Consider the following 23,055-nt stretch of genomic DNA (forward strand, 5'->3'; position numbering starts at 1 on the left):
AGGCCCTTTCTAGTAGAGCAAAGGGTCATACATTTGTCTCCTGTGTGACAGACATTTTAAACTCCTTTGTTTGAACCATACCCCGCTTGTTTCAGTTTCTGATCAGAATGCAAGTCAAAGCCAATCAGATGGTAGAGTTTCAATTCTGGTAGCATGATTCATAAACTGGGTTTTGATGCATGGTCAGTGGGCAGATATTAATTATGAAGTGCTAGCTAATGTGCTGTAGGCAAGGCAGTTCATTTATTTAACTGTCAGTGTAATAGCTGTGTTGAATTAACCCATTACTTCTAGGGAGCAGGTGTTCAGATAATGTATAATTATCATTGTGGAGTTGTTCCAGCACAAAGTTAATGGCTTTATCTAATGCCATCATACATCATTCAGTTGGCACATTTACAGTCATAAACATCATAATTGTTCTACAGAACATGACAATAAGACTTGCACAGGTGCAGACAAGTGTGTGGTTGTGATTATCAATGTTATTCTTGAACAACCCTTCAATTCACTCTTTACATACTCATTCATTTAGTTACAACTTTTCAATTTTCAATTCTTAATTAGTTTATTTACACATTTGTATATGCCCAGACTGATTGACAAATTGATAAGTATTTCTAATTGAGGGGGCTACCAAGTTTTTTTTTCCTATGGAGAAGCTGCAGCTCTAAGCAATCACTGTGAATACAGCCAGACTGTTAGACAGCTTGTTTCATGTAATGGCCAGGGATAGATGGCAATTAACACATGAGTTTGGCCACAAGACAGGACCTCTCTTTTTTTTCTCTCTCTACCATAGTTGGGGAAATTGCTTCATTGTAGATCTAGATAAATTCTTATTTTCTCTTGTGTCAGTAAATATCAATGTTGATTCCTGTTTGTTTAAAACCAGGTTTGTATTTTGTTAATGCTAAACTGGAATCTTTGGTAGAGAACTGAAAGTGCTAGATTTTACCCCCCCCCCCCCCCAAAAAGAAGAATAAATATTTGAATACATTATGATTATTATTTTGACTCATGCTCTGAGGGAGTACTACTTTGCCTTGTTGCAATTGTAGTGGAGCTTGTTCCTGTTTGTTGTGAATATTTTGTGTACTCCACCAATTACAATTTATACAATTTTCTTTTATTGCCTCTTTTCAGTTAGTTTTGATTCATTTTACCATATTTTACTGCATTTATTGGTTTATTTTATTTAACGCTGTTTTCTTTTATTTCATGCTATTGCTTTTTCTTGTTTCAAATTGTCCGTGTAGAGAAGTGTGGTAATTAAAGGTACAGCATGTACAAGGTCCCAGAATTCAAGAGGGGGCTTTTGGTTTGCTTGCTGCCGTCTTTATTACAAAGATTAATAATGTAAAGCTAGATATCTGTCACTCAAAGAAGATCACATATTTACATACAACTTTTTTCTGTGGCTAGCCAGTGAGCAAATTGTATTTTAAAAAGAATTGTGCACATTTGAAGTACAGCTCTGAAGGCGGAACCTGACAGACACAATGGCCGAATCAAGAGACAAACCAAAACTGGCATTATTTACAATGTACAACCATTTTTGACACACTTACAATGTATCACCTTATGAATGGACTTCATTTGAACATTCCGAATATATCAGATGTGTAGGCACATGTAAAATGCAACAGCGCCCTCTTGTGTCCAGGGTCCACTTCCCCTTTAAGTTCTATGACAAATCTTGGCAGCAGTGCTTAGTGTGGGGCTGTGTGGTGCCAAAGGTCAAGTACCCTTATATGTGACCGTGCACCTCAAAACGAACATAAAGTCGCACACACTGATTTTGCGTGAGGACTGAAAATAAGTGAAATGGGTCAACCTAGCCGAACTTGACTTTTTCATATTTTCTGAAAGAGCGGGTCTTCTTTTACATTATGCTAAAATTTGGTATCACAAAACGGGCAGAAAAGTGTTGTTTTTTTTAGCAATTTATCTCGAACATTTTTGGTAGAATAGTTTGATTAGGTGTGTCTTTAGAATCCCTTTTTCATTTCTGAAAAACCTTGTCCACACTCTTCACTTTCAACTCTAATAACTTTTGAAAAGATAGTGCTACTGCTTTGAAAGTTGCCATTAATTATGGACAGAATGTGTTAATGAGGCATGCTCAATTTTAGTTTAATCTGATAATCCCTTCATTGTTGTTACTCTGGTGGCTTACTTCCTGTTTTTTGTTCCATTCATCGCACAGCCAGCACGGTTTGGTAAAGATTAAGCGCTTAAATAGACACTGTACTTCAGAGCCTCTTTTCTCAGTTCACACTTTTCCTGAGTTTGTGCCTTTTTTCCAATATTTAGATAGGTTAAGAGAGTCCATTTGATTTGAGTTATACATCATTTTAAAGCTTAAAGTCTGCTCGTTTAGAATATGGTCTCAACTAAAAATTCATGTCTGGCGACTTTTTGTTTGTTTTGAGGTGCAGAGTCACATATGCTGCTCTATATATGTCTGAATGTTGATTGCACCGGCCAAGTGCAGTCCACTTCAACGTCGGGTCTCTGTCATCCTTCAAATTTTGGACTTGTCCCAGCGCGATCTCTAGTGCAATCTAATCACCTTTAACTGTGCTTTGGGTTTAGAAATATTATAGCAATGTTCTCCCAGCATCTCAAATAAATGCTTACAAAATTAACATGACACACACAAAATGAAAACATCTGTGCATGCAGACTGCCAACAGTGCTTTTCAGTCAAATGCTTTTAGTTAGTAGATAATGCGTTACTTGAACTTCAGCTTTGAAATGCACTATAAATTACAAAAGGAAATTTTGAGTGGATAGAGATAATGCATGCAGTTATCACAAGCTACATTCATGATTGCAGCTGTTGCTTATGCAAGTGTAGCCTTCACCATTCTGTGTGCTCTTGATTTACAATTTTGTAAGTGAAATGATTTGTATAATCTTGCAATGAATTCATGGTGTAGCATGCACTTCATTGCCCATTTAATGTTACATGTATTGATATTCTATTAAGAGCATGATGATCTATGTCTGTAATGATGTCACTCTCATCAATTTGCCTTGATTGTTATGCTCCATGCTCCATGGCAAAAGAATTTTCATACCATTTGAAAACTTAATAGTATGTGGTGATTCAAGTCATAGAAACCCTGTTTGGCCCCAGAGGTAACTGCAGATTTCTCCAGGGCAAGCATTCAGTCCTGCACCAGTTTGTTTTGAAATGTATTGCTAAAGATTTGCTCTAATTGGTCTAACAAACTCTAGAATATTGTAAATCAAATACAGAACACTTCCATGTGATAGTCCAGGCCTTCAGTGAAACCAGTATGAAGTCCTCAAACAGTCCTGTATACAAATACAAGACAAAAATTCAGAGAAAGGCTGGAATTACAGACTTAAGTCTTCATCATGTAGCAAAACATTGAGGCAAAAGTCAGATGCATCTGTAGGAAATATGCAATCTTGCTTGTTGATACACAACACAAATGTTATATCTTACGTATGAATGAGCAACATCAAGAGGAATGAGTGCAATGAATAGATGTTTGATTCTCCAAAACCTTATAAAAGTATTTTTAAGCTATAGTAGCTATCTGGTTTGTTATTGTTTGTTTGTTTGTTTTTTTTTTTGCTCATTGTCAATTTTGTCATATTGCTCCATGCAACCCACACTGCCGTCGTCCAGCCCGCAAGCTGCGGAAGAGCTCCAGTGCTGGAGGGGCAGAGGAGGAGTCCAGTAAGTCCACACCGTCCAGCGAGGCGGACGTGGAGCAGATCTTTGTCCAGTCCCAGGAGAAGCCCCCACAGAGGCCCAAGACCCTCTTCAGTCCAGGTGAGGCAGACCCTGTACTTTCATCTGTGCTTACTAATACTTACTTGAAGATACTTATGTACTTACTAATATTTGCTTTTAAATACTTACTTGTTTTACTTAATACATATATGTACTTACTTATACTTACAGTGTACTTGCTTGCTTACTTATTTTACTTGATATAATGTACATACTTACTCACTTGCTTGCTTACTTACGTATTTTACTTAATACATATTTTCTTACTTACTAAAGTACCTACTTATTTTACTTACTTCCTCACTTACTTACTTACTTACTGACTGACTGACATACTTACTTCCTTACTTACTTCCTTCCTTACTTTACATACGCTGTACTCACATGGTACCAGTACTTTGATGCAAACTTAGTACATGCTTACCTAGTTACAAGTGTACTCACTTATTTACTACCTACTTATATATACTTCATCAGACACAACGACAGACAGAAAGTATGAACAATGGAAGGAAAAACTGAGAATTTGCAACTCTGTCCTTTGTGCTTCTTCCTCTATTCTCCAGTATGTTTGACTGATACTTCATGTATCTGAGTATAAATGAAATACATTTTTGCTTTTTCATATTTCTGAAGTAGGGCAGAAAGATAATGGGGATGAAAAGAGAGAAAGCAAGAAACATAGTGAAAGAGAGAGAGAGAGAGGAAACAATTATAAGATATAGTTTATTTTTTCCTTTACTCCTTGATGAACATTGTCTGTCTTTTTTGTTCCATCAGGTGCACAAGCGTGGGTCTCCGAAATGGTATGTATCTGTTTACAGACCTTGCCATCTAATGAAAACTTCTAACTGTAACCTGTAATATACGCGAACAAAGGAGAACTGACCACAAATGTATAATTTATAAGTGAATTAAATAAACTTCTAACTATAACCTGTAATAACTGCAAACAAAAGGGAAACTGACTAGAAATGTACATTGTATGTAAGTCATAAGTGAAAATTTTTCACTTATGTATTACCTTTAATGTGACATCAGCTTATGACTCATGCTGCTGCAATGTAGCAAACTGCAAAGCAAGGTCAATGTAACATAGCAAAACATTTGCAGAAATCTGATGTTTCTGTCTGGGAGAATACCTCCTAGCATTCAAAGAAAAGGAAAAGAGAGCCTTGTAATTTGAGTAGATTTTTATTATCATTCAGTTACCGAGTCCCAACATCTTAGATAAACTTTGATGTCTATTGTAAACGGCTCTGTTTTTTTTTTTCTTGTCGTTGTTGAAACATTGTAAAATTCACATACATGTATCACCCATCATCACAATACCCTGATAAAGTCACAGCCACTCTCTGCTCCTATCATGCATCTTACGTTGCCATGGGAACTCCTCTGACTCTATATCCTACCCCCATTCTCCCACTGTGCACTCTGCAGGACACAGGGCCATACAGACCCCCTCCTCCCAAGCCCTACCAGCCGCCAGACCAAGTGGAGGAGGCTTTTCTGAAGGAGGAACTCTCCACAGACAAGCTGACCAAACTTTACGACAAGGATTCGTCCTCCAAGCAGGAATCAGAGCAACAGAAAGTGTAAGAGAGATTTTTCCTTTAATTCACCATCTTATACATCATTGTGGTGATGTATGTTGGTGTCATTTTTAAAGCCCTCTGCTTCAGGAAACAATTGGTTCTTCTTGGAATACTAGATTGAAGTGATTAAAGTGACACATCAGTGTATAATTATAGCATGCATGTTTTTTAGGTTTTTATTGAAGAAAAAGCATAACATACAAACAAGAACAAAACAATACATGTATTATGATTTGATACAATCAAACAAGGCATTACACATTAAACATTTAAGTTACTAAAAAGTAGATGCCAAGATTACAATTTTTCAAAGGCAGTGTTATACTCTGTTTTTTGTTTCACACGAATATAAGAGAGCAGTGAAAACATAGTTCTGGTAAGGGTTTGATAGCCCATCTTGCACCATTTCATATTTGCTCTCCGCCCTTCACCCCAACCCCCCTCATCACCTCCCCTGTAGTCAGGAGAGGCGGGCCAAGCCGGACCAGAAGGCCAAGAAGCACAAGGAGGCGTTGGCAGCCCTGGTGGAGGCCCAGAGGAAAGTGGAGACCCTCGGTTACCTTGACAGCGGAGGAGACGCGGGGGATCCTGACCAGGGAGGGTACGAGGAGGCCACAGACATGCTTGGTAACGTCTCTTGCATCTTTAACTAAAACCCTAATGCTACGCTTACACCATGTTCCCGGCTTCTGAAGCAGCCCCGTTTGCCCGAAACATAGAGATGAGATATTCTCCTGTCTTTTCCCCCTCTGTATTCTAATTGTCTTCGTTCCAGTCCTCGCAATGGTTAACGTGTAGCTTTCTGACTTTTTGTTCTTACGACGTCTGGTCAGGCTAATCTACACAATATTTTCCTTCGTGTCCCAGTATGGACTGCCTCCAAGTTTTGTTACGCCCTATTACGTGCTGTTACGTTTTCTTGCGTTAACCCCGTTTATTACGACCTACAAGGTTTCTCAGTAGTGCCGGGACTGCCACGGCAAATTTTCTGAGAGTCTAAAAATCTGACACGGCATCCACAGCAATCACATGCTGTCACGTTTGCCTATCCCGTCTCTCCGCATCATCTCACATCCATCCCGTTTTGTCAAAGGTGGCTGAAACGTGACTGCCGTGGCCGCCCAGAACATGGTGTAAATGCAGCATATCTCTGCTTTTTTTGCTGATTGACACAGATATCCGTCTGGATATTAATTGTCAAAGGATGCAAATTTGCTTCTTCCCCTAATTCCTATTGTGTCACCATCGCCTTCCTGTTGGACTGAGATACATTGCTATACCTGAGTTGGCTTGCTAATTAAGAACTGAGTCAAATTTGGATGCATTACTGAATGCTAAAGAAAAAGCTTGGCTTGGTATTAAGCTAGATGCTAGGGCACATAAAGGATTAATACAATACAGAGTTATGAGTGAGTGAGGGCTGTGCAGAGCACACAAAAATATTAGAAAAGGAGCTTACATTGTTTAGATTTGTTGGAGGTGCCTCATGCTGGATGTATTTTGTATTGGTGTAGTAACCCAATTAGTGCTCTTCACCATCTAAAGGTCAAAATCATGCAAGGGTGGTTCTTTGAATAATAAGGAGGTCAACTGCATGCAAGGTTTCTCTCAGTATGGCAATGAATGGAATGTTTTGTCTGTCTTGCTCTTTACTTCATATAGAGGATGCTAGTGATCTGATGGATGAAGGCATCACAGATGTCAAAACAACCGGCCAAAAGGTGAGCCTCATTTTACTGGTCATATATGGGGAGAATGTCTGTCATGCATGCGCTGTACCAAGTTCATAATTCATGAATGTTATTTCTATGTGAAGATTCCATTAGTTGTGTCCAAGGATTCCTCCATTTCACACCAAATCGGTTGATGTCATTTTTCATTCTGTAATATAATGTGCTGCTAAACTCAGAACATAATCTTTATTATATATCTTGCATATTCCACCTGTGATTACTGTAAAAGTGGTTTCTTTCGGTGCCGAATTTTTCGCGTGTGTTTAAATTCGCGGTCAGCAAAATCTGTGAATTCACAGTCGGCAAAAACTGTTTTATTTTGCACATGAAAACCCAAACTATAATCCAATTATTCTTTTATTGATTAAATAGAAATTAAAATTAAATGCAGGCTTGCGTGAAAAGTACTTTATATCTTGCTTGTAAAGTTGTAATACTGTGTACATTGCGCGGTATCACTGTGTGTGTGTTGACTATCAATACACTCAATGCGCGGAATCTTCATGTGTGTATGTGCACAATAGCGTTGTAACAAGCGGCGAGTTCAAAACATTTTCGCGTGTTGTTAAATTCACGGTTCAACCTCAAAGCGCAAAAAGCGTGAAAATAAAACCACCGCAAAAGAAACCACTTTTTACAGTATAATGTTTTTGTGTATAGAACAGAAGCACAGAAACTCAAACTAAAAGAGAGTCAGGGTTATAAGTACAATGATCATGTGATTTATGCCTTTTTTTGCAGGGAGTCTGTGAAAAAAAAGAATAAATAACGCAGGAACATACAGCATCATTATATGATATATTTTTTTTTTATTTGCCTCTGCTGACCAACATGTCAAAGCACTCTTGAGGGATCATTTAATGAAACTCACGGTTCTAGTCTTTCATGTAAAGTCTTGTTTTTTTATTTTTTGCTTTTTTGTGTCTCCTTTGCCTCTGATTGGAGCAGGTGCGGAAACGACCCCCAAAGCAGGTGACTGAGGTGAAGGTTGGTGTATGCAGTAAGTGTGCAAGGTGAGGGTTAAGGGCGTGGTCAGGATTCATGAATAGATGCTGTCTCTCATCTCGTCTGCTCCACCTGTCCCTACCTTCACCATCCTCCTCCATCACTCCCTTCTTTCCTTAGCATTTATATTGTCTTCTGTGTTTTCTTCTTCTGTGCTTGTACTTCTCTTTTTCTTTTCTTTTTTATCTTTTGTGTGTTCTCCTCTAATCCTCTTGTTCTCTTTCCACTTCCAATTCTTTTTGTACTTCCAAAAGTCATCAGTCAAAACATCTGTTACCTTGATGAGAATGACTGATTTACAAATCAGGGTAATCTCTATTTTTGATCGGCATTTAAAGATCCTATTCATGTCTCAGAAAATTTAAATCATTGAGAGAAAATTGTAAACAAACATACACTCTGTAAAAAAAAAAAAAAAAAAAAAATCTTTTTCTGACAATAATCTTCCACACAATTGCCTTTGGCCAAAGCTTGACACAGTCTTAATAGATGTACTTGTGCCTAAGATCTGACTGAAAAGAAATGCAAATTGAGGTCAAAGGTCATTCTCTTGTTGTGTACTTCTTTTCTTATTTCTTGTTTTGTTTTGCACTTTCTACTGCCCAATCCTGAATGCAGTGTGATCCCAGGTGGGGCTGGTATGGGGGCGGGCCTCACCCAGGGCTATGGGGCCTATGCCAGCATCGACAGCTCCAGTGAAGTCTCCTTCAGCTCCAGCTCCGACTTCGAGAGCGCCTCGCAGGTGACGGGCCCCGTAAGTCATCGGAAGGTTTAGGCTTTACACTAACACGTTGGTTCTACAACATGTAAAGCACTGTGGCGTGTTTGTGCTTTCTCAAGTTTGACAATTGCTCAGGTTAACACGTTCCCCGATCGACTCTTTGTTTGGTTACTCGGTTGGCAAGTTGACACTGTGTAAGGTTAGATATTTGCTGGGATAATGACTTGGTGAGTTGACACTTAAGAAGATTGACACTTTGGCAAGTAGACACTGTGGTAGATTTATACGTTTTGAATTGACATTTCATCACATTGATCTTTTGACACTGTCAAGGTAACGCTTTGGGAGGTTGACACTAAAGTCAGGTAACGCTCACATGTATTAAAGAAGGTCAAGACTTTTGTTAATAGGAAGGAATGACTTTACACTCGATACTGCTTCCTTTATGGAGGAAAGGTTCAAAGACTTCTTCCACCTGTAAATCATTAGATGAGGATGGCAATGACAGTCTGTCATTTTTTCCAGTCAGTCATACATTATGTTTCACTATGTTTAGCCATGACACCCCCCCCCCCCAACAGTTGTGAGACAAGCCCCAGAACTGCACCATTGTGGAGCCCAACTTTCACCTGTGAACCCTGTGCTAGGTTCAAAAGTTTGCAGCCATATATCATTAACCCCCCCCCCCCCACGTGAAATACCACAAATCATGTCTTGATATTGTTTTAATTTCTGTTCTTATATACAGAGACCAATGGCATGGGAAAAGGCACAAGGTAAGCAAAGAATATTTCTTGTGAATTTAGATGTTTGTTTTTTTTTCCTTCCTTTCTTTCTATCTGTCTTTATCAGTGTAGTAGACATAATTGCCATAAATGAAGAAGAGTGTGTTCTATATAGCATGGTAAAAAAAAAAAAATGATGGAAAGATATACTGTAAAACCAGAAATTTTCGTGTGCATTTTAGTTTTGCGAATTTTGCGAGAGCCAGATTAAAATGCCCAAGAAAGTTTAAGTCTACACTGTATGCATTGAATGCCTGTTGCAATACGCAAAAATTTCATGCCACAAATAAGGCCGCCAGCTCCATTTCACGTAATTTCATGCCGTAAAAATGTCTTGCTTTACAGTGATGTAAATTGAAGGAATGTATGCAGCAGTACATCTATATGTCAAAGTGTGTGTCGGAAAGAGTGTTATGTTGTGATAACTTTTCAGTTATTTGAATCATGGCACCCATGTACTGTTTTGATATAGCTCTATGTATACCAAGAATTGATATTGTGTAATGTATGCCCTTTGTGCACATGTACAGCTGTATCGTTGTAGTAAGACATGACATATTATAAAGTGCAATGGATTTCTTGATTAAGGCAGTAAGTCCATGTATTGATGAAAATAGTGTGTTTGATATTCTGTGCTCCAGGAGGCAGTTGTACAATTGAACAAACTTGACAAGTCATAGTCAGTGCTATCTAAATTTCTATTCACCCAGATGAATTTGTCAAAATCAGTATTTGTTCTTGTTATCAGCAGCAACAACCCCCCCCCCCAAAAAAAAAAAAGAAAAAAAAAAAGAAAAATTCAAAAGTGGGTGCCATGACATTAACATCTAATATGAGAATTGTAAGTGAATCATTTCTTCATTTTCTGGTCAAAATGTTCATCAGTACTGAGTATGAACTGTCCCTGCCACCTGCCACATAATTACAGTAACCGTCTTAAATTGATATCGTCTTATCTAATTTATGTTCGTTCATTTAGGTGAAGAGACAAGATCAACAACATCCATGACTGCAAGGAGTATGACACATGAGTGAGTTTCTCTCTTCCTATTTCGCTCGCTCTCTCTCTCTCTCTCTCTCTCTCTCTTTTGTATGGCCAAATATGCTGGGTTGATATCATATGCCGATTATTACTAGTTACCCAGTACTACATTGTACCTTCAAGGGTTTAGTATTACAGCAACAGCTGTTATTTTTGTAAGGGTTTAATTTTCGTGAATTTCAGGAATCTCTGTTTAGGTTACGAATTTAGCAACACGTGAAAATATCGCGACATGCTAGGGTGTTGGTGCACTTACAATAGTCTAAATGTCAAATTGCAACAAGAAAAAAAAAAAACATCTGGCAAAAGTGTCTGTGACCTTCCTTTGCCGAAATATCTGTACGCAAAAATAAGAGCTTTTACAGTATTCGCCTACTATATTTTTCAGTGTGCATGTGTTTGTGTTTTCCATTTAGAAATGGTACTGCCTTTTTGTTTGTATCCTGATGGTTGTAAAAATCTTTCAATCGTTCTAAATTTTGAGGAAACAATCTAATTTTGACCATTCCCAGCTCTTGTTTCAGTAGGAGTTTCCTATTTTTCTTCATAATTTCTGTACATACCCCTATGGGAATTGCTCTTACTTTCCTGCTTTTGAGCCAGATCACATTTTTCTGTCAGAAAGGTTGGAAGGTCAGGTCATATAAGATGTGTGCTGTATGCCAATACATTGTGTCCGTTAATATCATTGTGAGTACTTATTCGTATTCCGTCTCTTTTTGTAGTAACCTTCATGAAAGTGCGGAAAAAGAAAAATTAAATTGAATGAAATGAACCCATCATGTGCTCATGCACTGAGCTGTTATTTGGCCAAATAATACATGTGGTTCATAAATTCCTCCAAACTTGATAAATAATGTAGATTTAAGACCAGCCACTCAAGCACAAGTATGCATACAGGCTTATGTAAAAGTTATTGTCATGTAAATAGGGATTGCAGGGATTAGATGATCCATATTCTTTTGTTTTAATAGTCTCAGGATATCTGTGCTGAAAAGTGAAAACAGAGCAAGCCAGGGGTAGGGACCCAAACAGTGCAGGAACAAAGTCTGAAAATGTTTGCTGTGTGTTGACTAGATTTTGAGATACATTTAGTTTCAATACTGTGAGAATTCCTTTTTATTTTTAAATATTACAATGATGATTCATTAACCCTTTAGCAACTGAAGATTCTGTACATAATAGCCTGTTGTTCCCTGGAAGGTACAGCAATATTACTCTTCATTTCGACAACTTTCTAAATCATGTAAAATAACTCACTGCATGTTTATTTTTGTCTCTTATAAGTTATTTTTGTTTGAAAGCCTATTGACTTTACCAAGACATAGGTGTGTAACAGAAATAATTCTGACATACTTTTGTTGACTTTTGATCTCTTTCAAATTACGTAATTGTATGTTCTATATATGACCCTGCATCACAAAACCAACAAAAAGTTGCCAGACATGGATTTTTGGTTAAGGGCAGATTCTGAGAGAGCAGACTCTAAGCTTTAAAATGATATATACCTCGATTCAAATTGACTCTCCCAACCTATGTAAATATTTGAAAGAAAGCACCCACTCTGGAATAAAACACACTTTCCCATTCATGTTATGATCCCAAATTTAGGAATAATGTAAAAGAAGAGTGGTTCTTTCAGAAAATATGAAACACTCAGGATTGACTTTGTTGACCCATTTCACCTGTTTTGAGTCCTCATGTAAAATCAAGGGGTGCGACATTTATTGGTTTTGTGATGCACAGTCATATATGAAAAAAAAAGATGATAAAGCATAAAACTATCAAAAAACAGACGAGCAGTTTTGGGTGGTTTTGGGCATTTCAGTTACTAATGGGTTAAAGTTCTATGTCTCCCACAGCCAAGCGAGTGAGCTCTTCAAGAGTTCGTCAGGAAGGACGGTGAGAATACAGAGCAGCACTGAGGTCAGGACGTCACAGAGATGGGAGACGGGATCGTACACGTCAGGGACGGAGGTTGGTTCCCCTCTCACTTCCACCTTCTCTTGCCCTGGAAATCTTATCTTGCTGTGGTTTAAAGATAATATAAAGTTTTGGTACCTCAAAAGTTTCCCTGATTTTCCTTGTCTTAGTTTGTGTTTCGGGTTAAAGTACCTTTCATATAACTAACACTGTGAGACTTACTCGCCCCAAAGTGCTCTCATGTCTTTAATAGTAATCATGCAATAATGGTTTCATACCAGAGCAGAGCGGGCTCTTAAAAATTTGAACGAGCCGTTAGTTTGACTCGACGCGATACCGCGAGAATCAATATACACGTATTGTATGAAACCATTATTACATGATTACTAAGACATGAGAGCACTTTGGGGCGAGTAAGTCTCACAGTGTTAGTTATATGGAAGGTACTTTCACCTGAAACACAAACTAAGACAAGGAAAATCAGGGAAACTTTTGAGGTACCAAAACTTTATATTATCTTTAAGTTGTTTTTGGGTGTGCTGTTTGGTGGGACACTTACTAGTTGTAGTCAAGTGAAAATGTTATAGCATCAAGCATTAAAATGATACGAGACTGTTATATTCACTTTATTTTTTTTACATTTTATTCATATGAAGTATAATTGAACATTATATGTATTCAAATTAACGTGTAGCTATTTGACACAAGAGTTTATATGGGTTGATGTAAGGCACATAGAGAATTATCATGGATAATGTGCTAAATAAATCACTATTATTATCATCATCAATGTTACAAGTAAGTTGTGTCTTTAGTATGATTCCAGTGTACAGAGCTGCCACGTGGGTGTGTTTGCACAAAAGTTACAATCTTTTCCTTCTTTCCTTTTTTTCCTGCATCAACAGTAAAAAAAAAAAAAAATGTATTTGAAATTTTTAAAGAATATGCATGTTCTGTGCATTGATTGTGTATGCTTAGTGTGTTCGGTTGTTTCAAATTTATATGATATCATAAATATAATATATATTATTATGTTACTGACAGCAGCACTTAGGTGAGACACTTAATCCTCATACTCTGTAAAAGTGGATATTTTCGCCCGACTAATTTTTCGCGCTTGGCCGTGTGAGAAGACTTTCGCATGTTTTTAATTCCGCGGAATCAAGACATCAAGTACTGGAACATATGGCAGGCAAAAATATCAGCGTGCTTTTATTTTCGCGCTAGCTTCTCGTTGCGGGAAATGTGCGAAAATTTCAACACCGCGAAAATTTCCACTTTTACAGTAGTCTGTAGTCCTTCGGTGAAGACTAAGAGCTTTCAGTCCTATGGTCACTTGCAAAGAATTTTTGTTCCTTTTTTTAATAGTGGACATGTAAAACAGGTCATTATTCACTTCAACTTTAGTGGCGACTTAGAAATTTTGATACAGAGGCTGCAGAGACATAATGTGCAGTGGTCGGCAGTTTAATTTATGTTTTGACTAATACCAATGACAGTCTTGAACCCGTCATCATCTTTCCCCATTGTTCCTTGTTTCTTCGCAGTTTGATCGGGGAGTGAGCCGGACAGAGGCACTTCAGCAGAGCCGTTCCTGGCCCCAGCCGGACTCCGACGGGGACTCCAGCGTGTGAAAGACTGAGAAACTGCCCCCCTAGATAGAGTAGCACCGACAACTAGCCATTTTGGGTGGTGAAAGAAACCAAATTTAAAACCAATAATCACCGCCTTCACTCTTTGCTCTCTTTCAATGCCAAATTTTGCTCATGACAACAACATGCTGCCAAAATTCTGCTCTGGTTACTTATGACACTGTCATCGTACCATGGCGTAGTCATATCAAGCACATTTAGGTGAAAGACGATGCTTACCAAAGCTGAAAAATTGATTGTGATGGCTAGTATTTTCCCTCATGTAGAATGGCTAAGTATATTATGCATGTACATCATTTTCTCCATTCCATTTTGAGCACAAAAAAAAAAACGACGACAAATTCTTACTCTTCAGGATGGGTAGTCTTGTGGAAAAACAATCGTTGAAAGTTTTTATAATATGAAATTTTATTACAGAAAACTTTTATAAGATAATGTTAGATTAATGAATAATCACATTCAGTTTCGTCAAGGTTGAACATAATCTTATTAGATTGAAAAAGATGAGAAAAACATTATATCGTTATGTGTGCCATAAATGTGATACATTCCTTTTACTTTTTACTTTTTGAAGACACAGAATATCTCTCTTGATCTACTTCAAGATTAAAGATGGTGAGGTATTTGGTCACTGGCATTGTCCATTGACCTAACTGGAGGTGTCTTGAATAGGCAAAGTCACCTTGGGTGCTTTCAGTTTGCATAACCACTGTGATCTGCCACTCAAAGACTTTACTCTTAAGGGACTGTATAGTTTTGGTTGAGACCTGACTTCAGGTTTTTTAACATTTTTTGGAGAGTCAATAAGAAACCTGTAATATGAAATATGAAAGAGCATGTTGTAATTCCAAGAGGGATTCAACATTTATTTGATGAAAATTGGTTTTGAAATGGCTGAGATATCAAAAAAAAAGAAAGAAAAAGAGACGAGAAATCCTAATAAAAAGTTAGGCCCAGCTTTTATTACGATCGCTTTGTTTTACTTTGCTTATGGATGTCTCAGCCACTCCAAAACTGATTTTCATCTAATATACTTTGAATTCCTCTTAGAATGGTATGCTCTGTATTATTTTATATGCAGTTTCTTGATATCTAGCACAAATTTAAAAGCTCAATCCTCATCTCCACCAATACCTATACCAGGGCTCGACACTAACGGTGGCCCGGTGGCCCGGGGCCACCAAAAAATGAAAGTCGGGCCACCAAATTTTAAAAAAGGGCAAATTTGGTGGCCCGCCTCGGGCCACCAATTTTTTTTGAAAAGTATGTCAATTAATTTTGCGCCAGAAATTAGCAGTTAAATTTGTTTAAAGGATGGATGAAAAGGACTGAATGAGTGCCTGAGAGTGAGTGTTGCGAGTTTGTTGAGGTTTATTTATGAGTAGATATGTCCAACTTCCAATTCTTACTATGATAAAACTTGGATATTTGACTCATTTAAAAAAAAAAACAGGACTTTTAATGCTTTTATTGGGTTTTTTCGGGGCCACCAAATTTTTCTCTCGGGCCACCAAAAATTTGAAATAGAGGATTTTGGTGGCCCCATCGGGCCACCAAACAAAAAAGTTAGTGTCGAGCCCTGCCTATACCATCCCTTTAATACATCGGCACGCCTCTTTACAAGTGCACAATGATCATTTCAATGTTGGCTTTTCAATGGCGTGGTACTGAACTCATGATAGCTATCTCTCAGGTCCCGGTTTTTTAGCCGCAGTTGCAGCATTATGAGTTGTTCCCCAGATGGTAGGAAGAGGCAAACTAGGTTGTTCATGATTACTTGAAGCATGCTCAGAGGAAGTGCCATTTTCGTGCATCGGTGACGCAGATCCAGGAAATCAAGTGTCTGCAGCTATGAATATGTTAGTGGAGGAATACTACAGTGTATTAGCAAACATGTCACAGTACCCAGATATTACTGTTATTCTAATGTCAGATTAATGGTGATCAGCAAATTATAGTCTTGAATTAAGACCCCGCAGCTTCAAAATGAAATGATGGAAAGAAGCATGCTGAAGATGACTGTCTCACAGCCTTGCATGACTTGTTGGGAGTCTTCATGGCTGCAGAGTATACTCACTACTCAGAGGTAAAGTATTGCCAACAGATCTGTGTAGTTTATACGAATAAAAGTGGAAGACTTGAAGCAGGACTAAGTGGCATGTGATGTATAGTGGTAACTTGCACATGTTGTGCAAATCATATTCAGGAGTTAAAGGGAGATCCTGGAGAATCCAGGATTCAAGAGGGCGCTGTTTCATTGACAAACAGCAGTTTTATCCAGAAATGTCGAAATATGTGCCACTTGACACCAATATTATTCAGTAATTTCGACACTCAGCGCATCTGTTGCATTCTGAATGTCTGAATGAAACCAATTTGTAATGCGCGTATGTAAAAAATAGTCGGAATAGTGTCAATCCGTTTGTCTGTGGATCAGGTATGTGAATGAATGTAAGCAAATCGAGAACAATTTAATCTGTACAAAAGTGAGTGCATGTAATATGCACCCTCGATCTCCTTTGATTGACAGTTGACTATCTTTACATCGATCCTCAATCTTTGTAATAAAGATGGCAGTTATCATCATGCATCCAACAGCGCCCTCTTGAGTCTGAGGTCCATGTGCCTTTAAGCATTTTCTTTATTGATGAGATGTTTTCAGGTGTACACCAAGGAGAATCATGCGACCAAAGGCATGTTCCAGGAGTGTCAGCCTGTACTTAGCAAAATATTGTAAGTTGGTGACCTGATATGGTATTAACTATGTTGACATTACTATGTAGTAACTCATTAGACAATCCTCAATTCTTTTCCTTTCTGCTTGTTGTAACGACCATGACAAACCATTAAAGTTATGAAGCAAATGACCTTAATAGGAAGAACAAAGTCTGTGCGACTTACTAGTATATTATATTCCTTCTTCATATTTTATCCTAGATTGATCTTACAATACAACCATATGCATTTTTTGCTTCTTTTTTTGTATGAACGCTCCTAGATTCATGTTCTTATTGTAATAAGGTCTGAAAGCTTTCCTATGTATACAAAGAAATATTCCTTTACACATTTTTCTCTATCATTAGTGAAATGTCTTACTTTATTTATCATCAGTGGCTGAAATATTTCTTACTATAAATGTAGTACCAGGTACTTAAGATCTGCATGCTGTAATCCAGAGTATACACTTTGTGCATGTCCAAAGTATGCTCAGTCAACCTAGCCTGGATTTGACTCTTTGAATACAGAAAATCTGCATGATCAGAGTCAGGATTTTATGGCATATGTATTGGATTCAGAAAGAAACAAATGATATCAATTTCATACTGCAGTGGCTTTTGGTGGTAGTCATAGCCAATGGTCTCAACTTGTGTCATTTATACTGGATTCAAGTCATACATAGTGTGTGTTGTATTAGTTTATTGGCAGGCTGTTACGTTACAAGTGATGATAATGAAATATGCCAAGTAAATACCAGCCGTGTTCATTTCCAACATGAAAGTAGAAGACTACACAAGATGCATTTTTGTGCGTTGAGTGTTGCCAGTAGAATAAGTGTGAGCATGTGCATATACTTGAGTATATGTTTGTATACCACTGTGTGTTATATGTATACCAGTATATTTACAGTCTATCTATCTATCTATCTATCTATCTATCTATCTATCTATCTATCTATCTATCTATCTATGATTAAAAGAAGAATGAGTCTCAAATACGCCATCTGTAGATCCAACAAGAAGGTTTTAATTCACAAAATTTTCAGCCTGCCTAACGCCTTTGTCAGTGTAGTGTATACTAGGACAATGATAAGTTTTTGCAAACATGAATCATAACAACATAACATCATAACAATGCTCTGAGGCAGGCTGAAAATTTTGTGAAGTAAAACCTTCTTGTTGGATCTACAGATGGCGTATTTGAGACTCATTCTTCTTTTAATCATAACATTCGAAGTCCAACACGTGGAAAATTCCAAGATGAACATATCTTATCTATCTATCTATATATATATATATATATATATATATATATATATATATAAATATATATATGTGAGTGTGTGTGTGTGTAAGTGTGAGTGTGTGTGTATTTATATATATATATATATATATATATATATATATATATATATATATATATGTTATTATTTGTTTCTGGTCAGTTTTCCCTTTCTTGTTTCAAAATATATTACAAAAAGCTGCATCCCTTCGGCGATCCCTCGCATTTATTCCAAAGTTGATTTACATCCTTTGGGTTTATGTCAGGTTAATGTGTGTGTGTGTGGCACACATACACACACTATAGCTTCTGACCACACGAGCAAAGAGAGTTAAGGGTTTGGGACGAACATCTAGGGCTTTCAATAGCTCAGTCGGTAGAGCACCGGTCTAGTAATCCGGAGGTCTCGGGTTCGAATCCCGATGAAAACCTATTTTCTTTGCTCAAAGTTCTCACTATTTATATATATATGTATGTATATATATATATACATATATATATATATATATATATATATATATATATATATATATATATATGTATATATGTATATATATATAATAGAGAGAGAGAGAGAGGGAGGGAGACATACATGTATATTACCTTTCTTGCAGACTTACCATCTGTTTTGTATATGTATTTATATTTTCTCTTATCTTGCTCTCACAGCTCTTGTTCTCACACTTGTACACCTTGTCGATCACGTTCTTGTATATTTTCGCCGATTTGATTAGTATTGCCGTCAGTCACTCTCTGTGTTTGTTTGAATTCTGTTCTTTTATTTTTTTGCTATCTCATTCAATGCACAACTATATGAAATAGATATCTGCCAAAACTCTTCTGAGCGTCACGTTCAGTCAAAGTCATCTCATTTTCGTGGATGTACATAAATGTGACGTGTGAAGTTGCGCAGTTGAGTTTATGCTCAAAAATAGAGTCCGGGTAATTTTGATATCCCTTTAATTACCACATCCTGAGTGGCGGACATGGCCTGGTTGACTTAGTGACCCAGATTTATGTAGAGAGTGCTGACGTATGCATAATTAATGTCTACGTAAGCACTGCGCAGACAAGGCCAAAGATGAGTGTGGAACTGCATGCCTACAGTCCAAATCAATACCTGCATTGATTTGATGATATTTGACTGATAGAGATAAGTGTATGGTTACGTAATCATTGTGGTGATTGTAGTCACGTGAATGATGATGTTGTATGGAGAAATGTATGTGCGTGGCACATAAAAATGTATATTTTGCGCATGAGTGAATAGTGGAAACATAATTATGCAGAGTACATGTACTTGTTTCTGCCCGATGACATCTCGTTCTCTACCCCACTTATCACGGGTCGAGTATCGTATGGCTCTTGATCATGAAAAAAAAAAACCATCCATCGTCATCGTACTTTATTGATGTGTAGTAATTTTCCATTTGCAGATAATTAGCAACACGACTTCGTATAATGGCACTTTGGAGATTAATACTGAATATTGAAAACCTAACAGATCAAATATGTGTGTAATACTATATGATTATATAGGCTCTATATAGCCTATGTACACGTATATATGTGATAAAAACTCTTATGGCATTACAACTCTTCAACCTGGCGGGGAAGAGCATGTATTAGAAACAAAACATCAAACAGGTATATGGGTCTACATATATACATATACATATATAATATGATATAATATGATATAATATGATATGATATGATATAATATAATATAATATAATATAATATAATATAATATAATATAATATAATATGATAAAATGTAATATAATATAATATAATATAATATAATATAATGATATAATATGATATAATATAATATGATATAATATGATATAATATAATATAATATGAAGAGTTTTGTTTCAAAATTTTGTCAGAAATGTATCTATTTTTCAGCAGTCCCATACAGCAAACTCTTTCAAGTATTGAAATTCTTGTGAGAAAATGGAGAAATCAGGCAGTGAAAATTGAGTTTTGTTCAGAAAGGTGCTGAATCCAGTAGGATCCAATCAAAAACTCATGAGCATACTTGACAGCACTTTGACCCCAGAGTAATAAGGGTGCACTGACTTAGCTTTCCTACCTGTGTAGCTTTCCAGCCAGTGACACATATATTACTTGATTATTGGCTGTGAAATGTTACATTTCTATGCGAACAAATTCTCTAAAGAGAATGAGGGAACGGGGAAGAATGTATTATTAGAGACAACAAATAATCGCAAAAAAATACACAAAGTCACAAAAACTGCTCACTACAACATTTACGTATTGTACATCACCATGCTAAAACTTTTGTTGCTAAATCCCTAAACTCCAAAGTAATATGAATATTAATTCTTCAAGATTTAGTGTAGACACGTAGATTTTTCCAAGGCACATTTTCTCACTTCTCTTATAGGATGCTATTATGGGACGTAAAGTCATTGCATGAAAGCAGTTAGAAGCATGTGAAATAAAAAAAAATAAAAAAATATTGGCCCGTCTCCTTACCATCAAAAGTGGATGTAATACCTTTTAGAAATGAAGTCTTCATACACCAGGTGTATTATGATTCGAATAAGATAACTATAGGGTACCCCAAGTTGTATAGTATAATTCACTGCAACTGCAGCTATTTTGGTGTTGATCTTTGGTTTTTAGCTGTAAGGTACGACGGCAGCCATACCCCCATTAAAAGATATATATGTATATAAATATATATATATATATATATATATATATATATATATATATATATGACATACAATTGCTATAGCATTGACAACGATGATAATGAAAATCCAATTGATCTTTGGTTTTTAGCTGTAAGGTACGACGGCAGCCATACCCCCATTAAAAGATATGTATATATATACATATATATATACATATATATATATATATATATATATATATATATATATATATATATAATATATATGACATACAATTGCTATAGCATTGACAACGATAAATCACACTGCTAATAATAACAATAATGATAATGATGATAAGTGTTAAGTCACATGGTACTAATTTAGCCAATCACAGGTTATGTCATGGTACGCTATACAAATTTACCACATCGCTTTGTGTACGTGATTAAGGTCAGCCGACAGATGTGCTATAATGACTATCGCAGACGAAGCAACAAAGCATGTAATACTCTTCAAAGCCAGCCTTCCCGCCCACTCACCATCAGGTTACACTATTGGGATCGGCCCGCCGGTATACAACATGATATATGTGCGTACAAGCGGGACTCGCTGTTTTCTTGGAATCGCTATTAGCGTATATACGGTCCTGAAACATTCATGTATAAATCTTGTATCATACACATGTACATGTATTCATACACTCTATCCACACTTATATGCCTACATAAATTCACAAGCTCAATTACGAATGAAATTATGAGTGAAGTCGTACAGAGTTACACTCGTGAACACTTACAAATATATGTAATATATGCACATGCACCAGGTACATGATTATATATACATACATGCATACATAGGCTACACACATGCATACATACACACACATATATTCATACATGCACCCTTACATACAAGGCCCTACACACATATACAGTTATTACAAACATACTTATTATTTACAAACATTTATACAAAGACACGACTCACGTGCATATATTCAAGTATACATGTACAGTGTCATCTATAATGTTCAGTGTCAGCTAATAATTATATGAGTATATAAGTAACGTGTGAACAATTTGGAAATCTGGGGGGCTGCACATTTCTTGAAGTAAAACATAAACAAAAACAAAACAAAAACAAAACTTTTGACGAGTGTGATCTTCACATAAATGAATATGACATTCCATGATATTATGTAGTATCATAGTAAACAGAAATACAAAACCGAAGTCAGGTTAATGACGGAGACACAGACAGACAAAAACAGAAACAAAGACCAGGATATTACGGACATTGACATTGGCAGGGACATCAACTTCGACTTACATAAAAATGATAATATGACATGGGACCCACCCATCGTACATACAATACAGCGGATTGTATGTATACAAGAATCCCGTTACATACGCAAAGTTTGACACGAGAAGACGATTCCTCCGGGTCCCCCCCCCCCCCCCCCCCCGCCACCCCCACCACCACCACCACCGATCATGAAATATTGAATTGTGCGAATTCATCTTGTACCCTCTGCATTATGCTGCCAGTATGACAGTGAATCTGCAATCTAATGTTCTGTTGGAAAATGAAATAAAGTAGAATTGAACTGAACTGGAATAAAGAGAACTAAACCGAAAGACAGTGATCTAATGAGATAGCAATACTGCTGCAGTCGATTGCAGATCTGTCTCTCAAGCTGACGAGGAGACATTTTGATCTGTTAATCCTTTCGTCACCTCTGCTTGCAAGTAACATCAACATCTTGCATGTGGTAATAACAGGGTTAAATCATCTGTGGTTACTATACTAGATTGAAATGGCAGACGATTAGAACCTCTGACCATCTAAGTTGGCCCCATGTGATACAGCGATCTGCATCGTTGTAACCGTAAACCGCTTTACCCATGAATAGTTGCACGTATTCAAATTGATAAAGTCTTTCTCATGCAGGCACGCCAAAGTATATACATGGCACTGACAGAGATGCCAAGTTCAAAGAACTTTTATGAGTGAGATTTTCATGACTCGGCGTCTCGGCGCTCGCGCGCATGCGCTCGCGAACGAGGGGATGTCCCCCCTCCCATGGTAGGGAGCTTTTTTGAATTATTAGCTCTTGATGATGCGATCTGGTGCATACTTAAGTGACTATTTTTTTACTAATTT

The 23,055-nt window shown here is 37.0% G+C and overlaps 1 protein-coding gene across 1 annotated transcript in view; it reads left to right on the forward strand.

Annotated features, from left to right (window-relative positions):
* The window catches only part of LOC139741352 (uncharacterized), a 32,442-nt gene extending 18,005 nt beyond the window's left edge, over positions 1-14,437 (forward strand). The window contains exons 6-16 of the mRNA XM_071651933.1: positions 3,668-3,814; positions 4,556-4,581; positions 5,216-5,370; positions 5,831-5,997; positions 7,033-7,091; positions 8,052-8,116; positions 8,727-8,862; positions 9,578-9,605; positions 10,594-10,645; positions 12,519-12,633; positions 14,127-14,437. Of these exons, the coding sequence (XP_071508034.1) occupies positions 3,668-3,814; positions 4,556-4,581; positions 5,216-5,370; positions 5,831-5,997; positions 7,033-7,091; positions 8,052-8,116; positions 8,727-8,862; positions 9,578-9,605; positions 10,594-10,645; positions 12,519-12,633; positions 14,127-14,213 (1,037 nt within the window). The 3' untranslated portion in view covers positions 14,214-14,437. The remainder of the gene's footprint in view (positions 1-3,667; positions 3,815-4,555; positions 4,582-5,215; positions 5,371-5,830; positions 5,998-7,032; positions 7,092-8,051; positions 8,117-8,726; positions 8,863-9,577; positions 9,606-10,593; positions 10,646-12,518; positions 12,634-14,126) is intronic.
* The last annotated feature ends 8,618 nt before the right edge of the window (positions 14,438-23,055 follow it).

This window comes from Diadema antillarum, unplaced genomic scaffold, assembly GCF_040938485.1.
Source record: "Diadema antillarum isolate AM-2024a unplaced genomic scaffold, OU_Dant_1.0 seq00000923_RagTag, whole genome shotgun sequence".
In the NCBI taxonomy this organism is placed as follows: Eukaryota; Metazoa; Echinodermata; class Echinoidea; order Diadematoida; family Diadematidae; genus Diadema; species Diadema antillarum.